The 22,791-nt window shown below is 35.1% G+C and overlaps 1 protein-coding gene across 4 annotated transcripts in view; it reads right to left on the reverse strand.

Annotated features, from left to right (window-relative positions):
* Window positions 1-22,791, reverse strand: part of PFKP (phosphofructokinase, platelet) — a 43,137-nt gene that overhangs the window by 15,504 nt on the left and 4,842 nt on the right. For 3 of the 4 annotated variants that reach the window (XM_057371153.1, XM_057371155.1, XM_057371154.1), the window contains exons 2-13: window positions 19,483-19,556; window positions 12,652-12,729; window positions 10,257-10,446; window positions 7,607-7,772; window positions 6,893-6,937; window positions 6,691-6,799; window positions 6,103-6,198; window positions 5,293-5,385; window positions 4,932-5,057; window positions 4,313-4,377; window positions 3,529-3,598; window positions 576-722 (exon numbers count right to left, since the gene is read on the reverse strand). In XM_057371153.1, the coding sequence (XP_057227136.1) occupies window positions 576-722; window positions 3,529-3,598; window positions 4,313-4,377; window positions 4,932-5,057; window positions 5,293-5,385; window positions 6,103-6,198; window positions 6,691-6,799; window positions 6,893-6,937; window positions 7,607-7,772; window positions 10,257-10,446; window positions 12,652-12,729; window positions 19,483-19,556 (1,259 nt within the window). Of the gene's footprint in view, window positions 1-575; window positions 723-3,528; window positions 3,599-4,312; window positions 4,378-4,931; window positions 5,058-5,292; window positions 5,386-6,102; window positions 6,199-6,690; window positions 6,800-6,892; window positions 6,938-7,606; window positions 7,773-10,256; window positions 10,447-12,651; window positions 12,730-16,302; window positions 16,374-19,482; window positions 19,557-22,791 lie in introns of those variants that run through there. The other variant, XM_057371156.1, reaches the window with a different exon arrangement.

Here is a 22,791-nt window from a genome sequence, read left to right on the forward strand (position 1 = left end):
TCTCTCCTACTGAATGCAAGCACAAAACTCTAAACCGAAGTCTTTGATAAAAGTTTTGGGATCTGTGGCTCCAGTAGGCATGAAATTGTTAGCCTTGCATTCAGTTTCTCTTCAGTRCAGCAAACAATGCTTAACATTTATAAACAGGGGAACAGAAGAATCTAACCTGAGGAGACAAAAAAGCTTCCTCAATAAGCACAACTGCAAAGTTTCTTACAGCAAATGAATACAGGTGCAACAACTCAATGTTCAGAATCAGAGATTATTCTGTTACACTGTGAAAACCTACCATATACTAAATGTTGATCAAAACTCAAAGGCAGGATTCATCTGTACTTTGTAGCTCAGCAGCATGTAGTTAGTAAGTCAGCATAAATGATTCTACATACTTGRACAGCTGAGAAATACAGTTACAATCTAGATTTTATACATCTTCATGAAATAGAAGAACTTATATAGCAGAACCAGTTCTGTCAGCAGTTATGACAGAGCACAAATTCTAAGAACATGAACACAARGATGGTGGTGTGGGATGGGGTACACAGAACTTGGTAATGCACTCATGTGATACTGACCTTCCCTCTAGAGAATCCTTCAAAACCATCTATGACAGCAAATATTTTGTGACCTTCAGTCAGGCCAACTCTCACTGCAGCCCTCACTGCGGCATTCATTCCAGCTGCAGGGGCACCAACATTTAGAACTGCCACATTAAAATTAGTCTGTAAAATAAAAATAATATTAATRAGGACTTTAATTTCTACACCATGGTTAATTTGTACATCATATGCAGTTGTTAAATACTGGAATGCAGGAAAGGCAATTTCAGAGCCCCTAAACACACTGAAAATTTARAGTTAACTAGAAGATGCAGACAAATTTCCCCACTTGCAGAATATCAAAGAGACAAGCGGTTTTTAAAAAAAGAATGCATGTTTTTAAATAAGACTTTATCATATTTCCATTTGGTTTGCAAGTTAAGTTGTTCAGATTTTTGTATTCCAGCCCAGGTTCAAGAAACATAAAACAGAATCACAGMATGGTTTGGGTTGCTCAGAGCTCCACCCAACCTGGCCAGTGTTTATTTAACTAACTTCATGTTATTGAAGCAGTCATTTTTTGCAAACAATAGCAAATAAAAGAAATTAAAATAAAAATTTAAAAGAAGGAACTGATTACAGAACCACAGCACTTTATGTGTGTGTTACCAGTACAATGCAGAGTGGAACAGACAAGTTTTAAAATTAAGCTATTGGCCAGTTTTTTCAAGCAGCTGACAATACAGTAGCAAACAGGAGCATTCAGAAGCTTTCCCAACACCTCATATTTTCAGATTATGATGGTTTTTAAAGCATTTCTTAAAAACTCAAAATAATTGCTTATATAAAATGTCTCCCCAGGTTCACTGATTATCCAGGTAAGTGGCTGATCTACTCAAACTGAAAGGTCTGAAAAATAAAAAAAAAAACATAATATCCAGTAATAAATATTTTGGTATATAAAGAAAGAGTGCAACTGGTGTAAAATGCCAGTAGGCATCTTTGATTTTTTTTAGCCATTACGCATTWAATGCCAATCTGTATATGATGCACTCCTTGAAACGGAATCCTTATTCCCAGATAAATCAGAGGCTATTCTCTGTGATTAAGAAACTGTCAGGTAGTATAAATCAACACAGTTTCACTGACATCAGTAAGACTTGATTTACAACAGATATAAATACAATGAATAAACAAAAAAAATAGAGAAGGCATTGCTATTCATTAATTTTGTTTAATTTTTACAGCTTCRAAATCAATGCTAAGAGCAAAATATAAGTAAAGAATTAAAACTTTACATGCCTGAACTTTCTGGGAAAGTTTAACTACTCTACATACATTTAGCAAAGTCAATTTAGATGACACCAAAGTAGCAAGAAAAACTGACAGCCTGAGCTCATACACCAAAATCCATCACAGTTTACGTCAGCAAGATGACCCTAAACTGTTTACAACCACTGGTATGACACAATTGTAACAATCTGGTACTGCAGAAGAGGTATAAGTATTTAGCTTTATTCTGGAAGATGAGAACACAAAAGAAAAGTAAAACACTTGTTAAGTAATCACCATGGAATCGTATCTGATAAAAAACAAACAACAACAAAAAAAAACCCAAACAAACAAAACCAAATAAAAAAGAAACAAAACAAACAAACAAAAAAACCCCAACATTGACCCTCCAAAAAATTCACAAAATAAAAAAGAGATAAAAACCAGAATATAAGTAGTTTCTTTTTTTGGTTCTGGTACAATAAAAGGATTGTAGAAAAATGCTCACAAGAAGCAAAATATAATACGTGCCATGCAGAAGCATGGCTGAAGTAGAGCATTCACATGGCTCTCCCGATCGGATCAGCTTAGCTCTTTCCTCAATTCCTGTGACATGTACATTTCATTTACTTTTTAATTCCCATTCAACCTCTTTTACTAAAGGCACACAGATTCTGTTTGTATGGTCAAATCCGAGCAGTTAATAATTACATATGGCCTACTTTTCCTTTTAATGCCATTTATCACAGAAGGTATAACTAAAGTATTTAAAAAAAAAATACAAAAGCCCAGTGCTAGCAGTCCTGGATTTGTACTGGYGTGTAAAAAAACTCCACCAACCAAACACCTGATCTGGCAAATATCCACCTAAAAAAACCTGAATTACTTGATCTCTAGAAGTTCAGTCTTAGGTCCTTACTGTATTGTCAATGCAATTTAGCACCTTAATAATATTGAGAAGCTACTAGTAATCATTACTCAAATATTCATTTGGGAAAGATTTCTAAAAAACGTAACAGCAACATGATTATGCAATTAAGGTAATAAAGGGTCAGAAACCCACAAATAAAAGGGGAATTTACAAGTGAGATGACATACTCACCAACTATGATCAAACACAGAACTATTAAGTAAACTTCTAATAAAAACAATTCCCGTCTAAAATGWGCACACAAAATTTAGTGTCTGGTTCCTAATAAATCCAAATTTCCTCTTATACAGAACTTAGAAACTACAAAGAACTAGATGTCCATTACTGTATTATGCAGAGTGACTTATTGTATCAGATAAAGGTCATGCAACTGTCCTCAATGCTTCCATTAATTCCTGGACTTGCCATTGCTCTTGAGTGGTTTCACCCTCCAAAAGGAAGGGTTAGAATTTTTTCAATATTGAATCTTCCTTTATCGCAAGATTTTCAGAGTCTTGTGACCTTAAACCACACCCTTCCTTCTCTCAGTGATGAGGAAAAGAGGTCAAAACAGTAACACTGGGACCAGATGTGTATCCAAGACAGAAAGAAACTGTCTACATAGAAATTTTCTAGTTACAGTGGTATTTTACTTTTAAAAAGTGTTACTTATTATTAGAATAAACTAACATGCTGCAAGCATCTTTATATTTAATTTTATAAACTACTGCACAATATAGTTTTGAAGGGAGTTACTAATGTATCCCAAAAGCAGACATGCACTGCACACTCAACAAACTCCCTTACCTTTGGAAGCTCGGCATCTGGTTTTTTGTGCGACAGTAATTTGTATGTATTAAGGTTGTTTTCAAAGCTCCTAAACAAAAGAGTAAGTAAGATAAGCAAATAAAATAGCAACGTATTAAACTCAACCGTTATTTTAAAGCAACATTTGAATTTTTCAGAAACCTTAAAAAACTGGTGAAATATTAACACCACTGTTATTACAAATGCAAAACATGGCAAAAACTGGAAAACGAGAGAACAATGAAATATATTCAGTTCTGTAAGATAGGAGTAATAAAATATAAAACAATTATGTAGCTACCATTAGTTTTCTAGACCAGGGGGGAAGCATTTTATTACCAAATGACTTGAAACAGAAACTACTTTCCCGACTACTTCTACAGTGAAGAATACATCCTCCAACATTACTGCTGGAAAACTACCAACTCCTTACAACCGAGCTCACAGGACRGGCATCAAAATCTTGAATAAACAAACTTTTAGTTTGTTTAAACAAGACTGATGGTTGCTACCAGTCAGCTCACAGAGCACAGAAGCTCTTTGCTTTGTGACCAGTTAGTCTAGAAACAGCAGTGAATTACAGTTTCCTTTGTTTTGCATGTTTTTATCCAGGTAAGAATTTCAACTATTCTATTTAAGCAACTCTTCTSTCTCCTCTCATTCTCAAACCCGTAAGACCATACAGTTAGTAAGATATTTAAAATAAAAGGTCACATGCCATCATCACAGCAAAGCAACTCAGCTGTTCTACAGCAAATAAACTGATGTAAGCTCCTGGCCATACCTTCCACGAAGCCTCACAGCCTCAAGAAATCTTCCCTCATCCATGGCTTTCTGGACTTCTTGAGTCTTGAAAAAACAAGCCGATTACTCAGTATGTTTAAAAAACACAGGAAGCTGATTATTCAATATATTCCACAGTGAAACAAGAAACACTGACAACTCCTCAATTTATGAGCTGCCGCCTCTCATAGCATAAATTACAGGGTACAGAAGAAAGTAGCAAGAAATACTTCAAGCCATCATGAGACAAAGAATTCAATGTATCTATTACACATTTTCTTTTTTTAGTTTAAAATGAGCAGCTTCAGTGCAGAAACCTGACTTGTGTATGACACGTAAATGGATGCAAGCATCTAAAGAATTTATTCTAACAATAAAAACTGAAGATCTGAGGTGAAACTTTACAACAAATTAGGAAGATTCATCTTTCTTATTCCTTGATAGTTTGCAAATAAATAGTAACACATTGAAAACATATACGAACTTCATTATTCATTCCCAAATACGGAAAAGTGCTGTACACATTCCATCAATGTCCTAAGGAGAACAGGATATTATTTTACATGGTAGTCTCTTCTAGTAAATAAGTAACATAAATTGGCTTTTTGCCAGAACTTTACCATCTGCACACACTCCATCAGAGGCAGACGGACAGCCTGGTTTCCAGACAGGGACACAACACAGGCAGGGGTATCTGGAGTAGCTTCTAAAAGGGCAAGCACGGCTTCCACACCCATACGACTCGCCTGTAAATAAGAGAACCTTTGAGTCTTCAAACAAACACTTAAAAGGGCAAGGCTTTCCATTACAGAAATGGTCCTGATTCCTCTGTAAATCAAGCTGAAACCAATTACTCCTTGGTAAGGTGAAAATATTGTGGGATATTTATACCCRTAAGTATGGACAATTAAACTTTGCCTTTAAATCCTTACATAGATTACTTTATGTGGTGCCATGAGCAATTATTCTRGCAATACTCACAAGAATTCTGTCAAAAGCTGAAGGGGTTCCACCTCTTTGCACGTGACCCAGGATGGTTACTCGGGTGTCAAAACCAAGCCGCTGAACCACAAGCTACATAAAATTTCGAAATACAGAGGGTTTGTAATTATTACTTTATATACATGTTAGGATTATGTACCCTTAACACCACTTGGTGCTAAATGTTACTTCATAAAACTGCAATTCTTAATATTCAAAGGTTTCTCTAAAACTGACAGATATGAAAGATGGAACTTCATAGTCAGAGAACAGATAAGCCCCAGGTAAAGCCAAAGTATCATAGCTTCTTTCTACCAATGACTATTTCCCAATTTGTTTTAAGGACCCCTTAAAAAAAAAAACCCTGAAAAATTTCAGCTTAAAGGTTTTCTCAATCTTAGATACCAATGAAATTTTTAGTAAAGCATCCACTTGGACAAGACTTTGTCTAAAGCACACAGTATTACTTCATAGTGAGACTGATCAATATTAAAATTTTACAAGAYATACAAAGTAAAATTGGATTAAAAATACTGATTTGAGCTGCTTTCAAACTACCAATTAAGGCACCCATGAAACATGCTTTTGAACTGCTGTGTTTAGTACAGGAACAGGTTCTAATTAATTGCCACTGAAAACACTGCCCTTTATTTTGACTATGGAATTTAGATAAATAAAGCATAAGCATGAAATATAACTGTGTGATAAGCTACCTTACAGGAACAGATTTACGCTACAGAAATGTTATTGTTAACAATAAGCTCCCTCTAACAAGCAGAAATCATGTCTCATCGGGATGCTGACACTTACATCCTTAACCTTCTCTGATGTTATAGGTTTGTTGTGACTATCAATAGCTCCTTCAGCTACAATAATAATATTCAGCCTTTTCTTTCGTGCACGATTCTGTAATAAAAATAAAAGCACATTCATGTAGCATTTATTTTTTACAATTTTATAATCAATTGCTYTACATTAAGCTGCTAGGATTTGAGGAAACAATTCTTCTGAAATGTTTGATTTCAAAAATTGAAAAATTTTTCAAAATTACAGGTTTTTTTAAAATTTTATATTTCAAAAATTTGAACACTCWTGTCAAGTGTTCTCAAACCTTTTATTTGCATGCACATCTTTTCATTAATGAAGAAAYATGTCCTACATCAAATTACTGAGGAAATGCATACATATTGCTTATATAACCATGCAATTCCCAGAGTTTGTCATGATTCCTCAAAACAATTCTGGAGTGCAGGAAAAGAAATGTTCAAGATCACACAGAACATTATGTGACACCAAAACCAAAGACTTGCTTGAAGTCCTGATCATGTTTTKTAATCACTATTTTCAAATAAACATCTGTGAACACATTGGGGAATCTCAAACATATGAAGAGATTACCTCTGAAAGCTTAACACACATTGAATCTTCCCAGCCTTCTTCTGGTGGGTATTCAGGAATAAACACCCAATCTGCACCACAGGCTAAGGCACTAACCAGAGCTAGATACCTAATAAACAGAACAAATGATTAGACTTTTATGGTTCAGATTTCTTCCATAATTATACCGTAGGAGACACAAAATGCTGAAGACAATACATACCCACAGTGTCGCCCCATAACCTCCAGAACAAATGTCCTCTGATGGCTGTAAAAACAAGAAAACAAATTACTGAACCTAATATCAGGAAACAGCTTGTGTTTACCAAGCTTACTGAACACAGAATTTATTAGCAAAACAGAAAAACATTATGMAAACAAAACTATTGTCACATTAAATAATATATTTAAAATTAAGTAATTTCCAAYGCATAATTCATTTTCACTACTTTCTTCCAAAACATGTATGGGCAGCTACAAGAGAAGATGTGACCCTTTACTGGGAATGTAAATGATGCAGATCCATAGATAAGARCTGTAATGATAAAGCTGTATTAAAAAAAAATCATTCAATTGCTCAATTTTTACTGAAATGAAGCTTATATAAAACAGATGCTATTTTGTACTATTCATGGTGTGTCTGGATCTTCTCTTACAGACTATGTCTGTGAAAGACTAAAAAAATTAAAACCAAGTCTGCCCCTAAGGCTGATGCAGCTCTCTATAATCACGTTTCAAGCACTGTCATGACAGGAATGATGAAAAAGCAATTACTAAGACAAAAAGAAACCAAAACACTTGATAGATGCAGTCAAAAGGAACTTTTATTTCCACTCTAAACAAATACGACTCACCTAACCTCTATTTAAAATGAAATTAAATAAAAGCATAAACATCTTGGTATTTGTTATCAGTCTCTATAATATGCTCAGTTTACCTTTGAGCAGTGGTCATGATGGCATCCACAACTTCAATTATTCTGTGCAGAGCTGAGTCAGTACCTATGGTCATATCAGTGCCACARAAATCATTGTCTATGGATCCAACCATTCCCACAATGTTAAGGTAAGCGTATTTCTTAACRGCCTCTGCATCAATCTTTCCTGCAAAGTATTCAGAGAAAGAACTGTAAGACTGTTAAAAAAACTAGGTAAGACATACTGCTCGGGTGCTCTACTTTTATAAATTAAACATATCCAAACATTAAATAATGTTTAGATATTTCAGGTAACAAGGTTAGTCAGAACTACAAACAAAGCCAATCAAACATCCAAACAAAAGAATCCTGCACAGAACTCCTTACAGTAAGGAAGGAAATAAGAGCTTTTCAGTCCATTTCAAAGTGTCAAATAATTATCAAGTTTTGTAACCAACCTTAAAATTGATAGTTTCAACTTAAAACATTGTAATTCAAATTGTAGTCTCAGTGTGTAATGTGCAATGAAGAAGCAAAAGGATGCAAACTGGATGTGATTATAGGCATATGTAAACAATTAAAAATGAGCATCCAGCTTCTGAAAACTTCTCTTTTGCAACACTGAAAGGCTCTGATTTCATGATTAATAAGCAAACAGAACAGAAAAGCTCCTATTCTAAGTCTTAGCAGTGTCTCTCAAGATATCAATGAAAATGCTGCATCATCCATGAGCTCTAAAGGATCTCAAGGATGAAATACCTTAGCTGCTTAAGCACTTAAAGCTACCTTAGTATCTGTGGATGGGATGGTAGTAAATATAATGATCAATTTTAAATATGCAATTCAGGAGGTATGCATCAGTGTGTTTAATGTCTACAATACAGAAAAACAGCAGAAACCATAATGAAAAATATAACTAATGTCCATGAAGATAAAYAATACATTGAGAAGAAGTATCAAAATGTTTTCTATGAATATATACCATGCATTACAAACCTTTTCTAGAGTTCCAAATGTGATTTAACACATGAATAAAGGCTATCTGGTTGACATATTCTACTTAGATTTCTAAAAAGCCATTGACAAAGTCTTTTGCCAAAGGATTTTGAGGAAACTTAGTAGTCGCTATATAAGATAGTAGGCTTTTCATAGAGTAAATATTGTGAAACAGAAGGTAAAAAATACAAGACAAAGGGCAGTAGCAAATGCAAATTCTTGTATCTTAGGAAGGTAACCAATGGAGTTCTACAGGGATCTGCGCTGTTCAGCACACTCAGCGATAACCTAGAAAAGGGAATGAGCAGCAAAGTGCCAGTTTACTGATCAAACTGATTTGGGATCTAAACATATGGAGTGTCTGAGAAGAAATGAAGAAGACTAGCAAGACACAGTGAGCAGTACAGTAGATGGAATTCATTGCAGATAAATGTAAACTAAGACACATGAAAAAATGTACCCTAACATCACAAACAAAATAACACTTATTTCCAGCATAATGTAATAATGCTGTTTTCATTAATAAATCAGCTTCAATGCTCAATAGCAGTAAAAAAAAATCAAAATATTAGAAAATATTAGGAAAAGAATAGAGAACAAAACAAAGATCATTATACTACTGTGCAGATCCATGGTTTGCCCTCATCTTGAATACTGGGTGCAGTTGTGGTCCTCCCCACCTCAAAACAGGGYAGAACTGGAAAAGGTTCAGAGAAGGGCAACAAAGATGATCAAAGATATAGAACTTACATATAAGGAACAACTAAGCAAACTAGGACTCTTCCATCTAGAAAAAGAGATGATGAAGGGAAAAAAAAGACAGCTGTAAAATCTCAAGTGGCATGCGGAGAGGAAGCAGGATTGATCATTCACTGTTTAACACTAAACCTATGGACATCAAATGATGTCCTAGAAGCCAGCAGGATCAAAATAAACAAGAAGATTCTTCACAATCTTCATTATTTGGTGAAGCTGCAGAACTCCTTGCTATACAATGTTTTCAGCAAAACTCTGTATGCCTTCAAGTAGACTGTATACATTCATGGAAAAGAAATTCATTAAGGACTGCTAACAACATCTGGTTCAGGAAGTCCTGAAGACAGAAATGGATGGAACCTATCAGAGTATTTATGTATTATRAATAACACATAGCATCAACACAGCATTATTTTACTTTTTTACTCTTCCCTATACATTCTTCTGGATGCTATCAAAGACAACTACTGGGCTGGCTGTACTTTTATCAACAGCCACCTAATGTTCTGCTCTTAAACATATAATGACATACAGGCAGGMAAGTATCGTAATTAAATGTGTAGCTTCTCTTAGGAGAGGAATTACCACCTCAGTTTCAATWTGAGAGCATAGGGCTTTTCAAGCAAAAGGTAAGAAGTTCAGATCCTGAAAATGATTCATAACAGAGGAAAAAAGCTACACAGACTGTTGCCCAGTAACTTATTTGGCCTTTTTTGGACCTTCATGCTATGGATTAGAGGATGTAGAGAAACCAAAAGCTATTATTTCATGAAGAACCCACGCAGTTTCCTGGAATGAATGCACTCGATCTTTGAACTTTAGAAACACCCTCTGGATGCAGTTTGCATACCTATAGTGAGGGTTCACAATTTCTCTGCAGACTGCAGTGCAAGTCTAGAGGGCCTGAAGGCCAACTCACCATTCTGTGCCAGCTCCTCCAGAAGGCCGCTCCACTCGGAGCGGAAGAGGTTGGCGCCGGTTAAGCTGCCGTCGCCGCCGATCACGCACAGGTTGGTGATCCCTCTCTTGACCAGGTTCAAGGCAGCCTGCAGGCGGCCCTCACGCGAGCGGAAGGCTTTGCAGCGCGCGCTGCCGATGACCGTGCCTCCCTAGAAAAAGGGAACAGCGCTTTTAGTTCATTATCCAGTTTATTACTGTATATTTCTAAAATGAATTAATGATGAATTTTGTAGCATAACCTCCACCTTTTAATTCTACAGCGAGCAAAGTAATGATAGACAAAAAATAATCAAACCTGGGGGAAGTTATGTTCAAGAGCAGATAAACACACRGGGGAAAACCAAAAGAAACCACTCAAAAATGACTGATAAAGAGCTACTCTGGAAGGAAAATGTTAAATTGCATGAGATTAATTTTAACAGTATTACAATAGGTTAATTTTTACTTATATGTAACAATACAAGAATAAAAATTATATGTTAAGTAATTTTCAGATGAATTTGCCTGAGCATGTTTTTCCCCTAACATAATGAAACATATAAACAATAAATGAAAAAATGTATCCCTGAAATTCAAAATTAGCATTGCCATTCCACAATGAACAACAGAAATAACTGCCTTTAATTCCTTACAGATCAGACTAATGCTCCATTTTCTGTTTTATTATCTGCTGCACTTATTAATTAAAAAGCTTCTTTCCAAAACGATGGTTGTAATTTTTAAAAATAACTGAACYGCCCTGTCACTGAAAATTGCTGGGTCTCTTATTAGACACATTATTTAGACTCCACTGTGTTAATTTTGTTCAGTCACTCAAGAAGTTTGTTTTTTGCCTTGTTTATTGTCAGTGTAAAAAGGATTATCAATTAAGACTGAAAMAAACTTTTTTCCCTGCAAACAAATCTGAAGATGATTACATCACTTTTGCATAAACATTCCCCTCACTTTAACTTGTAATAAATCTGTCACATCCATCCAAGTTTGAACTTCAAATCTGCAGGCTGTACGGACACGATTTACCCTATCAACAGATGTTTCAGCTCAAGCCAGTTTGCTATCTATGTTGTACAGCTGCTAGTAGAGACAAAAGTGGATAGAAGTTCAGCTTTCTCCAGACAAAAGATCTGTACACACAGAGATGCTCTTAAAAACAAWTCTGACTAAAAAAAGGTTATCTAAAACTAGATAATTTCATACTTGGAAAAAACATAGCTGAAAGTAGAAAAGAAACTATGTAATTGAAACAGTGTGCTACTTATTCTGAATAAAYAGAAATGTACAATGGGCTTGAAAACCTTTCTCATCAAAACAACTAAACACATTCTACAAGAAACATGCTCAGGTTCATTGCTGGTCTGTTGAATTGCTAGCAATAAAGCTCTGAAAGAAGTTTTTCTTATACTATGTATGTTACACACATGTATAGGATGCTTACATCCTGCTCCTGTCAATGCTCTTGTGTGGCTTGGATAAGAGAACTCAATTTTCTCATAATCATAAGATGCATCTGGATGATGCTCTCAGTCATACTGTTTAGTTTTAGGACTCAATGTTTTTTATGGGTCCCTATCAACTTGATATATTCTATGATTCTATTTACAGATCCCTCAAGACAGACATGGGGGAAAAAAGAAGAAAAAGCAACCAAACACAGGGGACAAAATACCTCACAGTACAAAAAAAAATTGTCCCTGCTTGCTGCTTTATGTTCATTAACTTTATAAAAAGCTCCAAAGAAACCCAAGCTTCACCTGGTGGTACTTTTCAGAAAGCTTGGCAAGCAGTAAGGCCTCTTTGCCAAACACAGCACCTGCTCTGGAGAGGTAACAACATTACCATGCTGAGCAAACACTGAGGAGATCCAAATGGCCACACTGCAGAATGTTGTAATAAAAATGTGCAAAGTCACTGGCAGTATCTGAGCTCTGCAGAATGACACTGTAATTACATCCATTACTATAATTCTAAATCCACTTACACAGAAAGCCAACAGGCTTTCGTAAGACATTATTTGCCTTACAAAATACAGCTGTTTCATGCTTTGGCCCTATAATGTCTTTTTTATTAAATATAGACTTGTCAATATGGCTTTACAAGGCTAATGACATGTGATGTTGCAAATCTAGAACAAAGGTTTTCAAGATTACTTCTAGGCACCAAACTCAATATCACACACCAAGGTCTTCAGAGTTCCATACTGTAGAAATCAGGCTCTGCTGGAAGTGGTAKATGTTGGTCCCTCAGGCATCACAGAGTTCAAATACATAATTATACTGGTTGACTGGATCTRGAATTTGGGTTCTTCTGTTTGAATAAAGAGGGTTTGGGTCCCGCTCCGACCCCTTAACACTTACCACTTGCAGGATACTTGAAACACTTTCCCATGAAACTTCTACAATATTATCACCTCCATCAACCATTCCCTGGTAACCCTGAAAAAGYAGAAGTATTTCATAAGTCTGATTTTAAAAATTGCATCGCATTTCCACTACAGTAACACTCTCCTTGCACACTTCAATACAACTTCAATTAAAAACATATAAATGAATAAAAAAAAATTACTCAATTTAATAAGATGCTTGAAATAACATTCAAGCATCTATCACTGCTTCTTTAAAGGGAGGGGAGGGAAGCAAAACATACCCTCTTCCTAAAGGATCAGTAATAAAAAGAACTTCAAGATAAGGTAATACTTTACACAGTTTACACAGCTATTAAACCAGAATGTTAACGTGCTTCTCCTTTAAGAATTAAAAAAAAAATTACAAAGAATTTTGAAATTATAAAATACGTTCCTTAAAAACAGAACCTCAGCCTGAGGCCATGAACTTAGAAAATCTATCTTTCTAACACATTGTACATTTTTCCCCCCAATGCTGATAATAAGCAAAACAAGATAAAGAGCGATAACCAAAGATTTTCACAAAAGAAGAAAGCAGGAAAGACCTTTTTTTTTTCTTTTTTGGRGCAGTCACACAATAACTAAAATAAATTTAATAGTAAAAAATATCATTTTTAGTGATCCATTTAAGAAATTCTTAATACCTTAAGAAATTCTTAATACCTTAACTCAAATGGTCTTCTAAAACCACTGCATGCTGTAATATGAGAAGAACTACATTTATCTGAAAGAAAGGAAAACTATCCAGGAAGCAGCTAAAGTGTTTTGTTACGCCTGGCATAATTACCTCTCTACAAAAATACTAGTAGAACAGCAATTACAGACTCTTTTCCATGAAGTGATACTATGAACATCGATTAAAAAAATGGWTAAAAACAAATGAAAATGCAGTCAAGTCCTAAGTCTGGAAAAGCCTGACAGAGAAACCAGAATAAAACTGGAATTACCATTCAACTTTCTGACATTTATTTAAATCTATAGGGAAAAACATAACCTGTTRAAGAAAAGAAACAAAAAACTACTGAAGAAAAATAGCCATGACAATGTTTATGTCTCCATTTTTAGATTCCATGTACATATTCCCCATGCCAATTGAACAATTAGTTATTATTTTTTCTCTATGTAGTTTTTGCAAGGCTAYGTATTTGTTTTAGGGTTTTCAGTAAGTCGGGAACTAGAAAAAGAAGGGAGTTCAAAAGACAGCAAAASTGACATTATAAAATGGAGAGATTTACTTTGACATGACTCAGAGTATATGCAGAATTTCCTCAGTAAGCAGTAACATTGAAATGTACTAAGCCYGAAGCCATTTAGTATTCACMTATCTGGCTTTTTATGYCAAATTTTCAGTCCTCKACAGCATGAGARAATAAGAAAGTTAAGATAACYTGGACATGGCAAAAGTAAAAGTTAYTCAATTAGGCTTTCTTGGATTCCTGTACAGACTCCAAGGGGAAAGCATGAAAGTTTCTGCTCAGTGAGACTTGACTGATTTACAGGTAAGATGATCAAGTAAAAGCAAAAAACATGAAGATGGAAAACTACCTATGTCTYGAATTTCTGCCATCCAACAGACCTTTTCAGTGTTTTGTACACTCTCCAGATAACTCTGACATGTATCTCATGTATACACATAAAATGGCTTGGGTTGAAAGATACCTTAAAGATACCAACTTTCAATTCCCCAGCCATCCGCAGGGACACCTCCCACTAGACCAGGCTGCTCAAYGCTCCATCCAACCTTGTCCAGAACACTTCCAGGGTTGGGGCATCCACATCTTCTCTGGGAAACCTGTTCCAGGGACTCACCACTCTCAYAGTAAAGAATTTCTTCCATATATCTAACCTATATTTCCATTATTTCAGTTTGAACTCATTACTCCTTACCCTGTCCTGGTTAAGTATCTCCCCAGTTTCCTTGTGGGCCTCTACATACAGGACACTCTTTTTATGCTAATACATATTCATAATGACCTGAGGCTAAGCCATTATTTACACTTCTTCAAWATAAGAGCAAGGTGGAAAGGGAATAATGTTTAATCTATGTATTAACTTTAAAAAAAAAAACAGAACTTCTCAGATAAAGTGCAAAGATCTTCAAAAAGAAACTTTACAGTGGATCCAGCTAAGATTGGTGATGGCTAATAAATKACTAAATTCACTCATCACTGCTTTGCTGATTTGCTTTTTTTTAAAAGCATAGAATTCTGTACTGTCAGTAATGGAGTGAAAGCTTTTCCTGWCAATATTTCTACTGGCAACTACAGTAACTCAAGAGATCCACTGGCAATAAATCCTGARAGAGAAGTGTAATGTTGACTATTAACCCAGTTTACAACACTGACTACAGTAAGCTGCAYTGAAAACTGACAAAAATATTATCAGTTCATCTGTGCTCCCATCATTCACCTTCCATTTCAACTTGAGAAGAACRAAAGTACATCCAAAAATTATTACATACAGGAAATACATATGTAAACAAAACTACAAGATTAGAATCCCCAATTTGCAGATTAACAAACCTAAAACACCGAAAAAAGCAAACAGATGAAAYAGTAGTTTAAGCTGTATGTAAGATTTGAAACACCTGAAAGGTAGGCTGAGGATGAGCTATGACCCATTCCTGCACCATGCTTCTTTGAAATAGAAAGAACCTGTGCATTTTGATCAGGAATCTGTATCTGTATAGACAAGTGAGAACAGGSGATGTACTAACAATTCCTCCCACTATGAGGTAAGGACAGGGAATCTCTGGAATCATTATCTGTTTGAACTTTGTATTAGCTTTTCCTAATKCAGTCGTTTGCTGAGTATGTGTAAGCTACCTCTGACTAATGCAAGAGCTTCCACATTGTTTTCCATACCATTAAGAGATACGAGCTATAGAATTAAACCAGCTTTCTAGAAAAGCTGTAAGGAAAAAAAAAATTACTAATTACAACTGAAGTATTAACAGTGATGAYAATTTCCATTTATAGTTTTACCTATTGAAACACTGATGAGAATTAGACAATCTATTTTTGAAGGTTCAACACTGTTACAATAGTATTACTGGAAATCACTGGGAGATGCGAATACAGACCTTAAGATGAGGGTGGGAATCTGTCAATTTCCATTTAAAAAGAAAATTCTTAATCAGATTGTAAAAATACAGCACTTTGGGTACTGAGATGCTCAAACCTTGGGGCAAGAATGGAAAAAATTAAGCTGTCAAAAATACCACAAGTACAGTCTGGGAAGATCAGATCCACTTTAAGTTTAGYCCTTAATTTACTCCGAATTTAAGTACTCAAAGAACAAGAGGACATCTCTGTGGGTCCAGTGTTCACAGGGTAGATTCACAGACACTGCAACTCCTTGAGAGAGTGTCAGGAGCTAACGTGGCTGCCAGTATAAACCCTGAAGACAAAAGTTTTTGAAAAAGAACAAGCCATCTTCTGTTGTGTTACATGCGACACACTTGRGGCTGTAACAGTTAAGCAAATTCACTTACTGAGATTTCTTAGCCACTGCTCAACAACATAAAATACTATTGTCACTGAGTGCACAAACCACCACAGAAAAGACATGAAGTTTTCCTCACAGAAATCCATGACTGCCGTACCATTGCATTCCCAGTGCTGGCCTCTTGAGAAAAAGACTCTTAATCAAGATGAAGAATCTAAAAGCTCCATAGTTTAGTWGCAAGAGCACGCATCCACTGGGAACTATGTGCTTCAATCCTGGAAAAAGGGCAGGTTATTTGTATAAATATTTAAGACCTCAAGTTTCTAAAATGAGTTGCCATAAATGAGAGGTATCTCTTTGTCTTCCCATTCTCAATTAAAARGAAAAAAAAAACGAAACAAAACAAAATCGACCCGGCTTTAACAGCTTCCGATTGTGRAAAAAAAAAATTAAACTACCCCCTAGAGCAGCCTGGTATTCTACACATACTTCSAGCTCCTAGACTTTCAAACTGTGAGTTAGTCCACAGGTATTCAAATATTAATTCAGACTGGAGTAGGTCTGAGGAATAATGTGCTGATTATCAACAATACTATAAAACAAAAATAAAATTAAGATTCAATAAAATTCTATAAAATACAAAACTGTGAAACTAGGGTAACTAGTTTTGCAATTACAGTGAAATTTTGAAATCTRCTAGCTCTAATTAAGATACACAAGGGTTTTTATTTTATAGCTATAAATTCACAGGTTTTATATAAAATATAAAAAAGATACATAATAAATTATAGCTTTTATTTAAATTATCTTACAGTTTTCATTTGCATGTGAGTTTATTACATTTTTTCCTTTGGGCACTTGAAGTCGAAMTAGCCCATGAATTCCAGTATGTAACTGTTTCCTTCTTTGGGCTTTAGTAAAACCAACTTAAAGAAGGCTAAAAAATTGCTTYGATCTAATTCATTATCAATTTTTATTTATTTACCTTAATAATTTCTCATCACAAAATGAAGAAGAATCGAGTTAGGAAAACTGTTACTTCTTTATTTAGAATATGGAACTAGTGCTGCCTACAACTGTAGAAGACAGTTTTACAGTGCAAAAAAAGTTCCTTTGACAGACATAGCTACAGGAGAAATAGAGCGTATGATGACTACAGCAAAGTAAACTTGAAAAGCCTGAGACTTTTAATTCATTTTTTGGATCCAAATATTTTTTTTTTCTTCTTTTGAATATTATCACTTCAGGTTTTACCTTCACTTTTTCAGAGCAGCTTAAAAAAAAGCATCATTTTACCCTGACCTATGCATTAAAGTAAGAGGTCTAAAGGTTGGCTAAAGGTACGCTGCCCTCTCTGCTTAACACACTCAAGTCAGCATTCGATTTGATTCCTTCTAATTTAGAAGGAATATCTTATTAAAGGCATTAAATAATTGAAGTATACCCAAAAATACATCTCCTCTCTATACATCACGCAAAGGCCTATAACAGGGAACATAATGCCAAGTCTCACAAGATTTTTACCTTCACTACACTTGTCACCTTCATCTGTTTCCCATTTCAAAGGGATACAATTAAACACTCATTTCATTTCAGTGCTTGCAACCCTGTTTCTCTGAAGTACTTGTAGGCATTGTGAAACAAAACTGACTTCATATTTCAATTACAAGTCAGAGAAGAACAAAGCTTCATATTCTGTACTTTACGAAATATAACTGAATGGACTAACCTAGAAGCAAAGATCTTTTTCAGAGCCCATATTTACAGTGACATGTGATTTTCCCCCAACATCCTACTGTTACACTGAAGATAGAAGGACAATACATAAAGCAAACTCCAAATTCCCGACTTGCTTTTTACAATCACTTTTCATTCACAAATATCTGTGACTTCACACTGGCCAACTTTACCAGTTAACACAGGAACATGCTAACTTGCAAAGCGCTATTTTGTAAGTCCAGAAAAAAAAAAAAAAACATTTCCCTAGAAATTTATTACTCTGTGACACCAAATATTTTTAAAAGGTGACAAAATATGGCAATTCTTGACTTAAACTTAATTAAAAATAAATTCAAATCTAAGTTCTGGCCTTAAAGAAGGCCAAAACCCCCTCCTCACTTTCAGAGAAGTATCTGACCCATTTGCAAGCCTGCAAAACAGCTGAACACTGAAGGAATTCCAGAGATTGGMCATGTAATTAGCACACACTAAGTATTCAGAGCAACTTTCTGTAGCACTGTAGTAGGAAAGAATTTTGGAGCACAGTGCTCTGCTTATTTGCATTTCAATACACTTYGCATCTCATTAGTAAATGAGCTATAGGAGCAAGCAGACAAGAAAAAACTGGATAAATATACTTTTTAAAGATGAATTGTGTATTTGCCATGCACAAAACTAAAACAGTATTTTCTAAGCACTTCTATGATTTTGAGTATTCYATATTTTAATATTAAACATTAAAATTACAATTTATCAGGAACATTACCTACCAAGCTTTCCCCCATATCGATCTTCTACGCTAACGATTCCAGTGGGAACAGAATGACTTCTTGGTCAATATATTTGCTGTRTAGCAAATTGTATAAGAACTGAAAGAATCCTTTATAAGGAAGTCTAACTCCATTTGTCTTCTAGGAAGACAAATACATGGAGCATCGCCTTGGCATTAGCATTAAACTTAGCATTAGCAATAAACCATGTTTATTTCGTATCTCATAATTGTAACAGAAATTTACAATCTATCTGCAYATACAGTTCCAAGCTTGTATCACAAAACTGATGTCTGAATGCACCAATGATGGTCAGGTTTTTGATGCGGCTTTTTTTTGTTGGTTGAGTTTCTTCAGTTACAATTTTCTACCTATTAGCCAGGCAAGAAGGCACCAGTGCCACAGTATTCTTGATCAAAATAAAGCTGTGCAATCTGTCAAATGAGGCTGAGGACACATCTTTATCATACCTAAGAAAATGGAGTTGGGTTTGACCAGGTTTAGGAAAGTATTTATGAAGTACAATAAGGCCAAACATCCAACAAGTGCACAGATATGTAGCTCACTGCAGAGTGACGCCCACCTCTGGTTTTCTCTCCTTTCAAGTTTCTGGTGGCATGTAAAGAAMTCCATATATTTAAGAAATTACTCATAAATTACAGTTTTAAAATATAACTTCAGACAAGTAAATTTCCACAAAAATTAAAAATACTAAATAAAACACACAATGAAAAGGAATGGCACCTGCAACATTTTTTAATTTATACTATTTACTCTCCACACTGTTTCTACAAAAACTCAAATTTAGTCAGAAGACAAAATACAGAATGAAAGAAAYGAAAACTAACCTCATAAACAAAATAGACTTTGGCATTTACATAGATTCCCATGCGTACTACTGCGCGCACAGCAGCATTCATACCTGGGAAGAAAAAGCAAAATCACATTGTTACAGTCATCCAGTATTTTTTGTATAGTAAAAATATTCAACRTCTTGAAAATAAAGGGAACATGAATTCATTCCTAAAGAAAGACAATGACCAGCATCCATTAAAACAGAAATTTGCTTAATRACAGTGCAAGCAGCCCATGAGAACGAAGGGCCCAGAACTATTCTTTGTTACAATAATTATGTGAATGCCAGTGTGTGCTAATCAGAGATTAAATTGCTGCTGACTGCAAAATAGCATTGTAAAAGTTACAGCTACTGAACAAGAAAGTAAAATAATTTCACAATAAYAGTTAGTTTTCTGTTTGAAGTGCAAAACATTCAGCAAGCTAAAATTAAGCTCCTTCCAATGAGAAATTATATTTGAACTTTTTTTCTGGGATTTCCAAAATAACACAGCTGTATATACCTGTATTTTGTGAGGAGCAGAGCCAAAGTTGACCTGGACAGATGCTWCTTTAAAAAGGCAGAAGTAGCAGTAAYGTTAAAAATGCTACATGGACTCATTTGACAGAAAAGCATCTGAACACCACTTTGGCCCCAAAAATGCAAGCTCCAATTGGAATTCCCTGCTCACAGACACCTGACAAGTTATACTCCTGCAAAATATTCCATTTAAGTTCCACGGTCAAACACAACCTCCTAAGCAACAGTGGAAGTTTCACTGGTCCCTCTACACAGGTCAAATGAATTTCTGTTATAACCCATCCCTTCAGATACTGCATTACCTTACCCATTACTCAGGAACTTTCCAAAAGTAATCAACTAATTGCTTCCCTACCACTAAATCAGACATAAAAGATTATGCAAAGCATGAAGCAAAAGGTAGTTAGGCTACACTGATAGTTCTGGAACATCAGTAGAAAACGGATGCAAGAAGCATGACAATCCAAAGTACTAGGCACCAATTCTCCAAATCTCATGCATTTAATATCAAAACAGCCAAGCAGCAGGTAAGCTCTGCTGCTAAACACGGGTGTTAAGTGTTCACCTCTGCAGATACAAAAAGTTGGCAATTAGAATATATAAACACAGCAAGCTACAAAGATCAAATCCTACAGTATCAACCATTATTAGAAAAAATACTGAGCTGTGAAAGTCAACCTGTCGAAAGAATGAGGCTCAAGTTTTCGCAAAGATTTATTACTTATGAATACACCAGAAAGTCCCTGAAGCTACTCAAGTGTGAAACAAAAAAAATTAAGTTTGCCAAAATCAAAAAGTTGCTTTTGTTGTTTGTGTAGATGTCATTTAAGATGAAAATCATGAGTAACAGTTATTTTCACCTAAGTGTTTTCTATATTAGGAAATTGTAGCAAGAATTCTTTCAGCCAGAATCGGCCTTGTGGCATAGCTGGAAAAAGTTCTTAAAAGCCAAGACAGCTAAAAGCATAGCTTTAGACAAAGAACTGGATGACACCAAAGAAAAGCAGAGAATCTCATTTGACAGCCTGTCCTGAACAGAAAGTTAGCACGCTACATTTCATATTAAACAGAGTGAAGTTATCTCCTCAGTGAAACAGTTTTSGTAACAAAATTAACAGCCTTGGGAGACAAAGACCTTTAATTTTACTGAGCTGACAGCTCATCACAGTGCTGCYATTTTCCACAAACAGGAAGACTCAAGCACAAGGTACTCCTTTCACCAAAGCCCACAGCTTGCTTCTATTAAAGCACATGTTGTGTGGGAGGCTTTTTTGTTGTTGCTTGGTAAGGACTTTTTTGGCAGTTTTGTTTTGACTTTGGGTTTGCTTTTTTTTTTGGAGTGGGTTACTGTTGTTTAGTTTAATTTGTCTGTGGAACGTTTTTATATATGTGTATACAAATTCTTAGTACAGCCACATAATTTCTTAGTGAATATCTTTTTTCATGCAAGGTTTTTCTTGCATGAAAAATGGGTAAAATTCACAATCTGCCTGCTTCATGAAAGGGAAAAACCTGAGGGAAAAAAGTCCCACAGCTTACAGACAAAAAGCATCTTCCAGTACCACCACTGCAGCTGTATAAACTTATGTAACATACATTTCACTATTATTTGGTGGTGTGTATTTTATCTCCTTTTACAGAAAAAGGACTTGGTTGTCTACTGGTAGGCTCCTGGCTTACATTACAGAAGGGCTGAGGACTARAGGATGTTATAATTTGATACCTATGAAGTACAATTAGCACATTGAAGCTTTAGACTTCTACAATTTARCTGTCTAAACTGCAGTAATACAAGAAAAAATACATCAAATTTCGTGAAGCCTCTGTAGAACTGCCTAATACAATTTCATTATTTGTGGAGTCTTACAGCAGTATTTGTCAATTACCATAATAACTATGAAATGTAATTATATGCTTTTTACTCAAAAAGAGATTTACTGGGTTAACTGTGGATTTAGTCCTGAATAATAAATACACTTTGATAAACATATAGGATTAGAATAGCAAGTTCAAAAGAAAGCCCAAAGTAAAACCAGTATTTTTGTTTAATAATGTAAGAATTATTTWAAATCTTCCTGAATTACCACTTGCTTTTGCATTAAAGCCTTGGAAAGAGGGAAAGGTTTATTTGCTCTTTTGGACTAAGCAAAGATTAAGCGAAATGCAACGACTTACATGGCTTTACATAATATCCAAATGAATTTAAAAGTTGAAAATTTATTGTCCTTCTTCATATTGTCTATTCAGTTGTCCTTAAAAGGAGCAGTTAGTTTTCATTAACAGGGCTACAAACAATACTGGAGAAATCTTTAAARTATTTCAGAGGTACTCCCTGCCTCCACGAGTACCCCTATCTTCTGCCTATATCCTGGTTCACACACATATGTACCACTACAACAGAGAAGGTTCTACATGATTTTGTGTTTAAGCCAGGTTTGCCTTGCTTTACTCAGCTAGACATGCGTTTATRTAAGTAACTGTAATATAAACCATTCAAAAGCAAAATCAAAACTATACATCTTGGACAAGCATCAAGAAGTACTTAAGTACCACCAATTTTAAAGATAAACACTGGCTYTAACGCAGGCTTAATGACTTAGCATATATGTTTCAGTGCTACCCTGAACAGAGATTCAGACTTAAAAAACTATTTAKAAAAATCACTAAGGAAAATGTCTGAACATTTTACCAAACAGAAAGATTTTATTCAAATATGTAAATGGTTATGTCAGTAAGCATGTAAGAGCCTACACCCATCAAAAGAGAAGTAGTCAAATAACAA

This window comes from Malurus melanocephalus, unplaced genomic scaffold, assembly GCF_030028575.1.
Source record: "Malurus melanocephalus ecotype Western Australia unplaced genomic scaffold, MMel_1.1 scaffold_142, whole genome shotgun sequence".
NCBI classification, from domain to species: domain Eukaryota; kingdom Metazoa; phylum Chordata; class Aves; order Passeriformes; family Maluridae; genus Malurus; species Malurus melanocephalus.